Source organism: Hipposideros armiger, unplaced genomic scaffold (genome assembly GCF_001890085.2).
Source record: "Hipposideros armiger isolate ML-2016 unplaced genomic scaffold, ASM189008v1 scaffold_16, whole genome shotgun sequence".
Lineage (NCBI taxonomy): Eukaryota > Metazoa > Chordata > Mammalia > Chiroptera > Hipposideridae > Hipposideros > Hipposideros armiger.
In genome coordinates, this window is record NW_017731366.1 from 4035291 (window position 1) to 4050902 (window position 15612).

The 15612-nt window shown below is 39.7% G+C and overlaps 1 protein-coding gene across 1 annotated transcript in view; it reads right to left on the reverse strand.

The window, feature by feature from the left end:
- Nucleotides 1-15612, reverse strand: part of LEKR1 (leucine, glutamate and lysine rich 1) — a 169233-nt gene that overhangs the window by 12886 nt on the left and 140735 nt on the right. The window contains exons 12-13 of the mRNA XM_019626541.1: nucleotides 5621-5785; nucleotides 2625-2924 (exon numbers count right to left, since the gene is read on the reverse strand). Coding sequence (XP_019482086.1) covers nucleotides 2625-2924; nucleotides 5621-5785 — 465 coding nt within the window. The remainder of the gene's footprint in view (nucleotides 1-2624; nucleotides 2925-5620; nucleotides 5786-15612) is intronic.

Here is a 15612-nt window from a genome sequence, read left to right on the forward strand (position 1 = left end):
GTTGAGCTGTTGTTCAGCATCTTAGCTGTAGAGGGCAGTGTCACTGTCCCTCATATGTGGGATCCGAACCGGGGCCCTCTGGCGTCCCAAGCCAGTTCTTAACCATTGCGCCACTCGGCCAGCCCTTGGGCATACTCTTTCGCCCTCTCGCTCTTGCTCACATGCTTGTTCTGAGGGAAGCCAGCTGTCGCATGCTAAGCTGTTCTATGGAGAGGTCCATATTGTAAGGAACTGATGAAGGCTTCTGACCAATAGCCAGCAGCGTGGTGAGGCTCTCAGCCAAAGAGCCCGTGAGGAAATAAATCCTGCTAGTAACCGCAGAGTGAGCCTGGAAGCCAGTCCTCCCCCAGCTGAGCCTTTGGATGAGTCCGCAGCCACTGACAACCTGACAGCAACCTCATGAGAGGCTTTGAGCCAGAGGTACCCAGCTAAGCCACGTTCAGTTCCCTGACCCACAGAAATGATGAGATCATAAATGTATGTTGTTTGAAGCCACTGAAGTTGAGGATAATTTATTGTGCAACAATGAAAAACTAATATAGGCCCTTAAGACCAATTTTTTAGTTTTCAGTCTATGCTTTTTAAATAAAGTTTCTGTTTATGTCATTCTCTCCTCTTGATGTCAATTTAATTACTTGTATAAGACTTTATTTAAATTCCTCTTTGAGAGCAGGGATGGCAGTTGTCAGACTTGTTCATAATTGCACATCTAGTGCCGAGCACAGGGCCTGGCACATGGATAGATGCTCAGGGTATATTTACTGGATTTGACCCTTCTGTTTTTTTCTACTTGTTTTCATTTATCTGTTACTCCTCACCTTCCATCTTGCCGTTTTTGGGGGGATTTAAGAGTTAGAAACCTGCTGGTTTAGTCACCCTGACCTTTCTCTCTTTAACTTGCTGTCCCTCCACTAGAACTCCAATGCTGCTCTCCCATTTGAAGCAAATAGCATCACTTCTCTCCTTCTCAGGGTTTCTCCCGCAGAGCTGAGTCCACGTGTGCACTTCCTTTCCACTTCTGCCCAGACAGGGAAGCTGTGCTGTTGTGTTCCAACAGGAGACACTCAATCATCTGACCCCCTATCCATCTGGCAGAGTACATAGTGTGTTTATTGTTATTTTAAAAGTAAAAAAAATAAAAATAAAATGAGGCCTGGAGATGAGTGCTAAGACTGAGGGTCACTTTGAAATTTTGAAGTGGAATCACTAGAACTCAGGCTTCCTGAAAGAGGAAACATTGTATCACAGGGATTCGTATTTGATTCTTGGCTCCACCATGCTGCGTGACCTGATGGAAGTTATTCAACCTTCTTGAGTCAGTTCCTCATCTATAACACGGACATCACTTCTACTTTATAAGGTTGTTTTGGCATTGTTCTTGATACAGTATTCTAGCTATTCCTCATTTTAACTTAGATTTATAACTCCTTTACAATAAGTTCACTTCATAATTATAGTGATGGCATAAACTTTTAATTTTTTGTTCGTAATTTAAATATAGCAAGAACATGGTATATTTAATTGTTAATAATCAATGTTATTACTAGTATTTTCCTTTTATTCCTTTATTAAGATGCCCATAAAACCAACAAAAATATTACTTGTTAATATTCGGAATCTTCCTCCATTTGCCTTTATTTGCTGTACTGTCATAAATGGGACATAAGTTTGGTGATTAGAGAGCAGATTAACTGTTCCATTGTTTCAGTTCAGGCCGCCATAACAAAGTACCACAGACTGGGTGGCTCAAACAACAAATGAAATTTATGTCTCACAGTTCTGGAGGCGCACGGCTGGCAGATTTGGTATCTGCTGAGGGCCCTCTTCTTGGTTCACATCACAGGTGTCCTTTCTTTGTGTCCTCACATGGCGGACGGGATGAGGGAGCTTTCTGGAGTCTCTTTTATAAGGGCACTAATCCCATGCAGGAGGGATCTACCTTCATGACATAAATGCCTTCCCAAAGTCCCCACCTCCAAATATCATCGCATTGAGGATTAGGTTTCAACATACAGAATTTTAGGGTACACAAACATCCAGTCTAAAACATCCACTATTTCTAAACTGCTTAGCAGTTCAGAAATAAGACTTTGTTAGAAAAAACCTTTCCAAATCAAAATGTATCTACTCTGGTTTAATACATAAGAAAGACCAACACATGTAAATTACCGTATAAGTATGGTTGATAGAAAGACCAGTCCCTAAAGAAAAACTACATTTAAGATACATTGTCCAAATATTATTTGAACTTAAGCAGCAAGCGCTCTAAAAGTATTCTGACAAAGATTTAAATGCAAAAACAAATAAGACATAAATATGTAAAGATTACTAATCTCAGAGGTTTTAAATGGTCATTTGCAACAAAGTAGAATAGTGCTGAGAAAACCTTAGAGATTATGTAGTTCAATGTGTTCATTTCACAGAAAAGGAAGCCAGGTCCAGAAAGGTTAAGTGACTGTGTGGTCAAGGACAAAACCAGGATGTGATCTCAGGTCCCTGACTAACAGCCCAGGACTCTTTGCAGGACACCAAGCTGTCTTTCATGTTTTTGTTTGTCTGTTTATTTTTTGAAAGAACACGTGCTCTTTCCCTAAAGTGCAATGGTGCCACCATCTGCCTCCTACCTCTTCCTGGGCCTGGTTAAATTGCTGCAGCAGTTGTGTTCGTGCCAGCGTTACTCTTTCCAGTTCATCTGACTTCTGTTTCATTTCCTTCTTCAAGTCATCTGAAACAGAATCACTATTGTCAATTTCCTTCTTCAGGCGACATTCAAATTCTGCAACCAAATTTTTGAGGTTTTCAATTTCCTTCTCTTTTGACTCAGATTCTTCAGCATATTGGACACGGGATTCATGGAGTTTTTTTTCAAGAGTGGCTACTTCCAGCCTTAGATCTCTAGTAGCGCCCGCAATTAAGTCAGAAATCTGTAAGATAAAGCTTGTATTAGTTTTTAGGCAACATCTCTAGGCAACTACAGAGTGCTTATGGTTTTATGAGGCTTATTCTAAATAATCAGTGTACTCTTCTGATCAGAGGAATACAAATCTTATGACATAGGTAGGCCTCCAAGATTTTCTTTGTAGAAGTTAAGACTACAACTTTTATTTTTACCACCTAAATGGAACTGCATTGATCACTTTGGAAATATATAAATCTCTGGGACTGGATTGAACTATCAAGAATGACTCAAGTCTTGATCAGGTGCCTGTCCATACTCACTATAGGTGGTTTTGGGAGCTAGACCTTCCTGATGCTTGGGAATGCACACAGGGGAACAGCGCTATTAGATCTTACCATGCTATACCAATAAGTTTTCCTTTGACATTGTTTTTCTGTCTTGTATATGATAACTGGAGGTACCCCAGGCTATATCTTCTGGACCAACACTATCCAGTAGAACCTCCTGTGACATTAGAAATATTCTGTGGTGTGCAATATGGCAGCCACTAGCTCCACATGGCTATTGACAGTGGTGTGCTAGTAAATGTTTAACTACTGACTCACAAACACATACAAGCCATATTTGTATTGAATTTCCACGATGTAAATACTCTCACCATGACCAGTTCCAAGCTACCACGGTGACATCACTGATCCCTGAGTTGGTACAATAGGTCTCTATTGCCAGTACTGACTAATGAACATTTGAAATGTGGCTAACGTGACTGATGAGCTGAATTTTAAATTGTATTTCATTTTAATTAATTGAAATTTAAGTAGCCACATGTGGCTACCATAGTAGTGCAGTTCTAGAGGATACCAGAATACTTTAAAATATACTGCTTCTCAAGGTGGTACCTCTAGATAAAGAGACGAGAGAATAACTTGGGAAAGTTTTTCCTCATTGTCACGAAAGTCTTTAGAAGGGAAAAGACTGCTTGTTTTCTCTCCCCTTAAAAAACAAAGAACAGAACACAAAGCAGGAAGAGCAAAGCTCTATTTATGCTACGGATATTGTCATATAATAAACATTAGTACAACAAGAAACCAGCCCACGGAGAATCTGGAAATCATTCAGGGACCAAAGTTCCAAGGATTTTGTGAACCATTATTTAAGAATTAAGTATCCAAAATTCGTTCCAAATGCTAAATTTACATTAAGAATAACTTTTACAAGAAATGTTTTCACCACACTTAGTAATTTTATAAACTAATATTCCATTATCTTCAAATCACCCAGGAAAGAAGAGGGTGACTGCTGGGTCTGGACAGTTGATTCCATCATCCTGAAGGGAGGTTACACTGAAACAGAGCAGGTTATCCTTGGGAGGGGAGGCTCACATAGCCACAAATACGTTTTGATTTTTTAAAAAGGGAATCGAAGGGCCAGCCGAGTGGCTCAGTTGGTTAAGAGCTCACTCAAGAGTGCGAGCTCTGAGCAACAGCGGTTGGAGTCCCGGCCTGAGCTGAGCTGCTGCTGAGCTGCCAACAGGTGGCAGGATGGCTCAGCTAAAAAATAAAATAAAATAAAAATAAAAAGGGAATCAACATTTAAAAATCATGAGAATTGACTTAACAAAATCTGGACTGATGACTTTTTCTTGAAAAACTGCAACCCATGGCAAGGTGGGGCCTGCCTTTTGACATCCCTGTGCTGATGGGACCCGGAGACATTCAGGGCTGCAACAGCAGCCCAGAGGTGAGGGGGAGGACAGGCAGGCACAGCCGGGGGCAGGGTGGGGGGTGAAGGGCCAGGAAGCAAAAGGCCTGCATAGGAGAGAACCTTACTAGGGGAGGTGGAGCCTTGGGTGGGACGAGGCCCCAAAGTTCCCAGCATGTGTATCACTGTCCCAACAGGACTTCACTTACAAAACACAGATTGAAAGATAACATTATTAAGAATTTCAAAACAGCATTTGCAGAGCATTAAGCCCAAAGCATGAGGCCTCTCTTAGTGTGGGGCCCTGTGATACTGCATCTGTCATACACTAGTGTAGCTGGCCCTGCCTATTGCTCACAGTGAACTATTGAGAAGGCTGTGTCATATCCCCTGTACAACAAACAGAGGCCCTTAAGTCTCATTTGATGTTTAATTTACAGACTGTTAATGAGTTTATTCAAAATATGTTTTCCCCACTGTATCTTGGTTAACACACACACACACACACACACACACACACACACACACACACGGGAACCTTAACAAAACCTTAAATTATGTTTAGGATACACTGTTTCAAAAATTATGGAGATGGTTACATTTTAAAAATATTTCCCTTCATTCAAAAAGATTTAGGATTGAAAATACTTTTAATTAAAGGAGATAGGCTTTAGTTGGAAATTTTTAAATTGTGTAAAACACTTCATTATCTTTTGATGTTGGATATTTGATATGTCAGGATATCTAACCATGCTAATTATTGGTTATATGATTTCTGCTGTTTTAAAAAGGTTATTTTAATAGAAAAAATTCCATACATAGCTGGATTATATGCTTGTATAACTTATCTCAGTTATTCATTCTGGAGGCTATCCAAACCATTCTACCTCTGTCACTAAAACCAAGGCACAATGACCACAGGAAAGCTACTGGAGTTATAAATACTGCAGTGTTCTTAGGAGGAAGTCACCAACATCTATTTAAACCCGTTAAATAATACTGAAAATCATAACAACAGACCTTCATTTGTAGTTCCTCTTGTTCTTTCTTATATTTTTGGATTATTTCTTGGTGTTTTTCCTTTTCAATATCAAGTTCCAGTTTAGCTTCTTCCTTAAAGAGAAGAGCTTGCTCCTCAAATTCAACTAAATGTTGGGCTCTTTCCTTGGCGAGTTCAGCTTCAATCTAGAAAATACATTTAACACACATATAAAGCCACTTTACCTTAAAATAAGTTAATTAAGCTTATTTTCAGACTAATGTCTTTAAAATTCTAATTCTAATGTTAATTTAAAAAATTAATCCATTTTTAAAATTCTAATAGTTAAAAAAACATTTGACTCAGAACTTAGGCCAGAAAAATTGACCTTGAATCAAATATTTCAAGGTCTTCTAAAACATGTAAGATGAGTAAAGATGTTAGGACAATACATTATGACAGTTTTGAGAAATACTAAAAGCTTTGTCTCCTGGATCTTTATAGTGTAAACTCAGTCCTTGCCAGCAACCCAATTAAAAAAAAAAGACTTCGAGACCCTCAGACTAAGTTCTGCTAAAAGCTCAGAGGAGATACACAGTACAAATGTTGAGTTTTTTTTTAAATTTTATTATTTAAAAAATATATATATATATTTTATAGTCTAGTTAGCATACCATACTATATTAGTTTCAGGTATATACCATAATTATTCAACATTTATATACCTAAAGAAGTGATCACCATGATAAGTCCAGCAGCCATCTGACACTGTGCCTCACTATCACAATATTATTGACTATATTCCCCATGTTACGTTACATCCCCATGACTTATTTGTTTTATGCCTGAAAATTTGGACCACTTATTGCCCTTCACCTTTTCCCCCTCTCTAATTTTTCAGTTACAGTTGACATTCAACATTATCTTACATTAATTTCAGGTGTACAGTATATGGCTAGACATTTGTATAATTTAAGAAATGATCCCCCTGACTAGTCTAGTACCCACCTGGCACTATACATAGTTATTACCATATTATTGACTATATTCTCTATGCTTTATTTTACATGCCAATCACTATTTTGTAACTACCAATTTGTACTTAATCCTGTCATCTTTTTCACCCTGCCCCCAACCACCTTAACATCTATCACCCTAATAATCTAGTACCCATCTGACACCATACGTAGTTATTACAATTTTTTTTTTAAGCTGAGCCATCCTGCTACCTGTTGGCAGCTCAGCGGCTGCTCAGCTCGGGCTGGACTCGAACCGCTGTTGCTCAGAGCTCAAACTCTTGAGCGAGCTCTTAACCAACTGAGCCACTCGGCCGGCCCTTACAATATTATTGACTATATTCCTTATGCTATACCCTACATCCTCATGACTACTTTGTAACAACCAATTTGTACTTCTTAATCCCTTCCCTTTTTTCATCCATCCCTTCAACCCCCCACCCACCTGACAACCATCAAAATGTTCTCTGTATCTACAAGTTTGTTTCTGTTTCATTTGTTTATTTTGTTCTTTAGATTCCACATATAAACAAAGTCACATTGCATCTGTCTTTCTCTGACATTCCACTCAGCACAATTCCCTCCATGTCCATTCTTGCTGCTGCAGATGGCTATAACTCATTCCCTTCCCTGGCCAAGCAATATTCCACTGTATATATGTACTTCATCCTCTTTATCCATTCTTCTATTGACAGACACCCAGGCTGCCTCCACTTCTTGACCATTGTAAAACAATGTTGCAATGAACATGTGGATGCACCTGTCCTCTGGAAGAAGCGTTTTGGTTTTCTTCAGATAAATACCCTGAAGTGGGATTACAGAATCCTTCATTGTCTTTTGTTATAACTTTTGTTTTAAAATCTTTTGTCTGGTATAAGTATTGCTACCCCAACTTTTTTGTTTGATTTTATTTGCATGAAATACCTTTTTCCATTCCTTTACTTCCAGTCTGTCTTTTAATCTGAAGTGAGTGTCCTGTAGGGTTTTGTTTTTTTATCCATTCGACCACCCTATATTTTTTATTGGAGCATTTAATCCACTTACATTGAAAGCAATTATTGATAGATATGTAGTTATTGCCATTTTGTTATTTATAGTTTTGATTTTTTTCGCCCATCTTAAAGAAGTCCCTCTAACATTCCTTGTAATGATGGTTTAGTAGTGATGAACTCCTTTAGCTCTTTTGTCTGGGAAGCTCTTTATCTGTCCTTCGATTTTAAATGATAGCCTTGCTGGGTAGAGTACCTCTTGTTGTAGGTCCTTGTTTTTCATCACATTGAAAATTTTGTACCAATCCCTCCTGGCCTACAAAGTTTCCATTGAGACATCAGCTGACAGTCTTATGGGAGCTCCCTTTATATGTAACTAACTGCTATTCTCTTGCTGCTTTTAGTATTCTCTTTTTGTGTTTAACCTTTGCCATTTTAAGTATAATGTGTCTTGGTGTGGGCCTGTTTCGGTTCATCTTTTTTGGGACTCTCTGCGCTTCCTGGGCTTCTATGTCTATTTTCTTTGCTAGGTTAGGAAGCTTTTCAGTCATCATTTCTTCAAATAGATTCTCAATCCCTTGCTTTTTCTCTTCTCCTTCTGGTACTTCCTATGATGAGACTTGTTATGCTTAATGTTGTCCCAGAGGTCTCTTAAACTAGCCTCATTTGGGGCAGGGGGTTCTGATTGGCTGTTTTCTGCTACCTTGTCTTCCAAATCGCTGGTTCAATCCTCTGCTTCATCCATCTGGTCTGCTGGTGGTTCCTTCTAGTGCATTCTTCATTTCAGTTATTGTAATCTTCACTTCTGACTGCTTCTTTTTTATGGTTTCTATGTCCTTTTTTATGCTTGCTAGCTCTTTGTTGAACTTCTCACTAAGTTCCTTGAACATCCTTATAATCATTGTTTTGAAGTCTGTCTCTGGTAGGTTGCTTGCCTCCATTTTGTTTAGTTCTTTTTCTGGAGTTTTCTCCTGTTCTTTAATTTGGGACATATTTATTTGTTTCCTCATTTTGGCTGCCTATCTGCATTTGTTTCTATGTATTAGGTAGGGCTCACACGTCTTCCAGTCTTTCTGGGTGGCCTTATGTAGTAGGTGCCCTATGGGGCCCAGTGGCACAGTCTCCCTGGTCACCTGAACCTGGTGCTCCAGGAGTGTCCCTTGTGTGGGTTGTGTGTGCCCTCCTCTTATAGTTGAGCCTTGATTGATGCTGGCATGTCAGTGGGTGGTATTGGCCCTCAGGGTGACTGGCTGTGAGGTTTGGCCATGTCTACAGCTTATGGGCTGCTGTACGGAGGGCTTACCCCACAGAGCAGGGTTCACTCCAGTGGGCTCTGTTGCCTATTGAGACCACCCTTTGGGTGTGTCACTTATGCAGCTCATTGGGTGGTGCTCTGCTGTGGTCTGAAGCCAACTTCTAAGTATGTTAGTTCTGGGGCCTCTCGAGAAGGGCTCCAGGTCACCCCTGCCTGTGACTGGCTGGTGAGTACCTGATAGGAGCTACAAAGTGATCCATGGTTGTTTCTTGCTTGTGCTATACCTGGAGGTGCATGGGAGAGGCCATACTGCAAACCGAGGACAGCTTCCAGCAGTACCAGAGCTGGGGTAGCTCTGCAAAAAGTTAGGACACTCCGAGGCCTGTTGCCATCTGACGTATCCCATAAGGTTAAGCCATTGATAAAGTCTCCTGCAGTATGGTGTTGGGTGAGGCAGGGTCTCAGTGAGTCAGCAGGGTGGAGCAGTGGAGCTAACCAGGCCAATCAGATTCAGATTTGGCCTGTGGGGACAGGCTCAACACAGGAAAGATGGTGCCTGCCTGTAGGCTACATGGGAAGAGGGTCCCACACAGGAAAAATGGGGACTGTCCCTCCAGTTCTTGCCCCGAAGTTACACAACTCAGTCTCTCCCCATATGCCTCCGACATCATCAGAGTCACCATACCTCTGCCAGAGCCCAGGGTGAGTGTCTGCATGGGCCATTTAGGAGGGTGTCTGGGTTTCCCGCAACCTGGATGGTCAGAATCCCCACTGTTTTTCACAGCCAGAAGCTGTGGGGCTCCTCTTCCCAACACCAGTACTGTGGGCTGGGGAGCCTGATGTGGGGGGCTGGGGTCTCTTGCTCCTTTGTGGGGAACCTCTACGGCTGAGATATCTCTCCCGATTTTTAACCACTGGTCCCTGGGTGAGGGTCGGCCCATTTTGCATCTCTGCCCCTCCTACCAGTCTTGACATGGCTTCTTCTATATATCTGTAGTTATAAAACTTCTGTTCTGCTAGACTTCAGATGGCTCTCCAAGTTGATAGTTCTATAATTCAGTTGTAATTTTGATGCATTCACAGGATAAGGCAAGCACTGCCTCATCTACTCTGCCCTCCTGAATCTCTTCCAAATGTTGAGTTTTTAATGTTTCTTTCTTGATGGAGACCATAGACTGTTTTAGAGTCACAGATGATCATTTTACTGTGTGGTTGAGGCCAAAAGGTTAAGGAAAATATAGGCCAGGGATGCCTAAATCCATATTTTGACTTAGATAGAATCATAGCACAGGAAGAGACCTTAGAAACCCCCTACTTCAATTTCTCAAGCTTCCATGAATTGTGGAAAGAATAAACAAACTTTGGATCCAGACGAAGTTGAGTTTAAATCCTGACTCTGTCACTTTCTAGTTGTGTGATCTTAAGTTGTGACTGTAATCTCTCCTGGTGGGGTTATAACTAGTTCCCTTGGGGGTTGTTATGAGGATTAAATGGACAAAACATCTGTAAGGCACTAGCACGAGCAAGCATTCAATAGCCAGTGGAGATCACTTCCATGCTCTGGCCCTTCAGCCTCTACCATGGAATCTGCACCGAACGACTGTCAGCTCTGTGCCTCAACACCACCAGAAACCATAACTCACTCCTTTCCCAGCAGGCGTTTCCATTTTCAGACAGTACTAGGCATTAATTTTTCCTTCAGCTGAGCCAACACCTCTCTCCCTGTGGTTTTTAACCATTGGTTTTGGCTCTGCCTACTGGAGCAAGAGGAGACAGCAAATCTACGAGTCCTGGAGTTACTCAGGCCTGGGAGCTCATCTAGTGAGATTACAGAAGGGATCCCAGTGACAGGCTGGCTCTAGATTTATATTGTGCAATGATTATAAATTCTAAGAGGGAGTAAATGCCAGATAACTTAGGAAAAAGACTGTCAAACCTGACTTACTGTAACTCTATGATTCAGGTTACTATAAGAGGAGGAGAATAGTCAACCTGAATTTCTCAAAGGAACATTGAAACCAGGGTACCAGGAAACAGAAGTTTGCTAAGAAGGTTTTTGGGAAGCTCTTTAATTAAATAAAATGCAGGTAGAAGACCAGCTCCAGTGTGAGGTCATTTGGGTTTATTGCACTGGGTATAGATCTGAGCATTTGACCCAAAGCAAAACAATCATATTTATACTCAATGCAAGGAGTTTTTTGGCTCTTTCAAAATAAATGTCTGGATTGTTTGGGGAAAATGGTGGTGATGATCATTTAGGAACATGATAGAATTGTTCAGATGTGTTGCTCTTGGACTGCTAAAGACAAGGAAAGCCGCAGGGGTGCTCAGAAGAAAGAACAGATGTTCTGAATTCCAGGTACTTATATCCACCTGCCTCCTGGTAGCCATTTAGGTACTTTACAGGAGTCTCAAATAAAGTGTCTGAACCAGAAGTCTTGATACAACTCCCTCCCCCCATCCCTTCCCCAGCCCTCCTAATTTCAGGACACAGCACCACCACCCATCTAGTTATTCAAGTCAAGAACTGGAGCCAGATGGGTACTGACTAATTGGGGGTATCACTTCGTAAATTATATGAATGTCTAACCACAATGCTCAACACCTGAAAACTAATATAAAATAATATTGAATGTCAACTCTAATTGGAAAAAAAAAGTTCTTTTAATTTATTTGGGGGCAAGAGGCCATTTAAGAAATCAGTAGACCTGTCCATCTATGAAGACGAAACAAAGGAAGGATCAGGGAGGAAAAGGGGGTGGCTAACAGCTTGAATGAATAGAATGTTCTGTTCTACCTGAGTCAGGAAGCAAGGAGATCTTCCTGCCCTTGAACTATTCCTTGAAATGAACTATTGTAGTTAAAGAGAGAAAAAAGGGAAGGAATAAAAAAGAAGGTAGGAAAGAAAAAGCACTGTAAATAGAAGGGGGAAGAGAGATTGACTGTTAATGATTTAATTTTTAATTCATACAACCTGAGAGAGAGAGAAGCAACGTGATGAGCTTCAGGTGGGATGGCTAAACATTTAAGGCAGCTGCAATGAAATGCCACGAACAACCCGAGTGTGCTGACACTGTAGCACAGAGAAATGACACTACTGGTTCCTCCATGATCCAAATCGTTAGAACAAAATGATGAGCCCACAAACACAATGATTTGCTTCAGCCAGTATATTATTTGTCATTGAGAAGATGAATTCATGCCACATTGTCATATTTATGTTTTTTACATGTTGATAGGGGTTGTTTGTTTAAGACATCTTAGATGGCAGGACTTACGTTTATGCAAAATAAATGAATTTAGTGATGATGCATACAGAAAATACGACCTGCTTTCTACAACAGCTAAGAGTAATTTTAACAATCACGAGGTAATTCTGATTTCTAAGAAAGCATAAATAACATGTAAGCTCAAGAGTTACACAAGGTAAAATAAATTACCTGTGTACACACTGCAGGTTTTAACGGTTTTAATTCTTTTTGGTTTTTATTTATCTATAATCTCTTCTAGGTCAAACTCTGTCTACTTGGTGAATGTCTCTTGATGCCTCCAGAGCATTCTGAGTATGTTGTTTTTTTAAAAAATTCCTTTTGTATTTGTTGTTGAAATGCATAATGAGTATTTTATAACATGTGTCTAATACTGATATGCAAAATATTGTCTTTTCACTAAGTATTTTCCAAATGAGATCTTTCTGTTAATTTGTATATCATTTTCTAACTGTCCATGGAGCCAAATACCATGTTATAACAGAATCACTTATTATGTGATGACCCCTTTAAAACCAAAGGAATTTCAGATGCTAAAGTTGAAATCAGGTCATTTGTTTATATTTGATGTACATGTATCGTTTTTGAAAATACATCTCTTAAAAATAAATTATACTACTTCCTATGTTAAAAACAAATACTGGTTAAAAACTAATATTTCAGGGCTGGCCGAGTGGCGCGATGGTTAAGAGCTGGCTTGGGACGCCAGAGGGCCCCAGTTTGGATCCCACATATGAGGGCCAGTGACACTGCCCTCCACAGCTAAGATGCTGAACAACAGCTCAACCTGGGGCTGGGCTGCTGTGAGTCGCCGACGACGGCATGGGCTGCAGCCCCTGTGGCAGTGGGTTGCCATGGGCTACCGTGTGTAGCCAGCAGCCAGCGTGAGCGGCCAGCAGCCGCTGTGAGTGGCCGTCCAGAGGCCAGCGACTGATCTGCCTCGCCCGGGAGGAGCGCAATGATGGTGCCAACTTGGGCCAGTGAAGCAACGTCCTTCACAACTAGACTGAAGAACAAAAGGACAGCAACTTGTCTGTTCCCCTTCTCCCAATTCCCCAGCGCTGTTCCCATTCCCCCGATTCGCCAATAAAAATCTTAAAAAAAACCAAAACCCAAGAAACTAATACTTCAGGTTATTTCTGGATTAACTACCTTTATATGTTATAACAGTAGATGATCATTCTAATACACAGACTTTGTAGTAAGAAAACGGCAATGTTAAGGAATCAGGAATATGTATTGAAGTCCTGCCAAAAGGTCTGTAAACTTAAGATGGAACAAGAGAATGTTCACTGTGTACCACTGAGTATTCAAACTAGCAGAACGCTTTTCATATATTAACTCATTTAATCTTACAACCCTGGGAGGAACATACAATAATTATTATTCCCACTGTCTAGATTAAGAAATAGTGTCAGAGAGGTTAAGTACCTTCAGCAAGATTGTAGAGCCACTCTGAGGTGGAGAGGGCTTACATGCTAAGATGTCTCTGGTGGATTCCATAGCTCAGCATGTTTAGTTTTATCACGCAGCCCACCTCCCCACTCGTGTACATAGCATAGTGGTTAAAAGCATGGATTAAGTATTTGTTTAGTTGCAAAATATTTGGAGGTTTTTCCAGATAAGTTTCTGTTAATAAATTCTAATTTCATTCCATTGTGGTCGGAGAAAACACTTTGTATTACTTGAATCCTTTTAAATTTATTGAGATTTATTTATGCCTCAGAATATGACCTATTTTAGTATATGTCCCATGTGCACTTGAGAAAAATGTGTATTCTGCTGTAAAATGGATAATTCTATAATACAGTTGTCCTGTTTATCCTTGGGGGCCATGTTACAAGACCCCCAGTAGATGTCTGAAAACTTGAATAGTGCTGAACCTTATAGATATTATGTTTTTTCCTATGCATACATATCAATGATAAAGTTTAATTTATAAATTAGGCACAGTATTAACAACAATAACAATAAAATATAAAGTTATAACAATACACTGTAATAAAAGTTACATGAATGTGGTCTCTCTCCAAGTTTCTCAATGAATTGTACTCACCTTTCACTTAAAGGAAACATTTTATAGCTTCTCTTTGGCATACCTGAACTGTCAGCATCGCCACTCTTGCACTTTGAGGAACATTATTAAGTAAAATAAGAGTTACTGGAACATAAGCATTGGAGTACCAAGACAGTCGGTCTGATAACTGAGACAGCTATGAAGTGACTAATGGGCGGGCAGTGTGTACAGCATGGATATGCTGGACAAAGGGATTATTCACATTCTAGGCTGGATGAAGTGGGATGGTGAGAGGTTTCATCACAATACAAAGAATGACGTGCAATTTAAAACTTATGAATTTTTATTTCTGGAATTTTCCACTTAATATTTTCAGAATGAGGTTGACCACGGGTAACTAAAACCACAGAAAGCAAAACCACAAATAAGGGGGAACTACTTTAGTGTTTTTCAATATATCTTAAGTTATTATACTATTTTTCATAGTATATAGTCTTAGTGATTTTCTAGATCCTTTTCTATCAATTATTGAGGGAAGGCTATTGACATCTCTGACTCTAATTATGGATTTGTTTATTTCTCCTTGTAGTTCTATCAGTTTCTGCTTAATTTTTAATTTCTGTTGTTAGGTCCTCTTGGTAAATTGATCCCTTTATCATTATGAAATTACCTTCTTTATCCCTGGAAATATTCTAAATACAGTTGACCCTTAAACAATGTAGGAGTTAGGGGCACTGACCTCCCCCTCCCGATAAAAAAAAATCTGTGTATAATTTTTGCCTCTCCCAAAACTCAACTATTAACAGTCTACTGTTGACTAGAAGAAGCCTTACCAATAACATAAACAGTTGATTAACACACATTTTGTATGTTGTATCATATACTGTATTCTTAGCAATAAAGCTAGAGAAAAGAAAATATTAAGAAAATCAGAAGGAAAATATATTTACAGTATTTATCAAAAACAATCTGTGTATAAGTGGTTCCGTGCAGTTCAAATCTGTGTCTTCAAAGGTCAACTGTACTCTGGTTTCTTTGCTCTGAAGTCTACTTTAGGTCTGATAGATCTGGCTTACTCCAGTTACTCTGGCTTTCCTTTGATTTGTGTTAGTATATCTTCTTCCATGCTTTACTTTTAACTTACTTGTTAAAATATTTCTTTATATGAAAGTGCATTTCTTGTAGGCCATATATATAGTAAAGTCTTGCATTTTTATCCAACATGACAATCTTTGTCTTTTAATGGGAATACTTAGACTAGGGCTTTGGCAAACTACTGACCGCAGGCTAAATTCAGTCATACCCTCTCCTATTGTCTATGGCTGCTTTTAAATTACAATAGCAGAGTTGAGTGGTTGCAACAGAGACTATATGTCCCACAAATGGAAAAAATATTTACTAACTAGTCCTTCATAAAAAAAGTTTTTTACCCCTGGTTTAGACCATTACCATTTAATTTGATTGTTGATATGATTAGCTTTAAATCT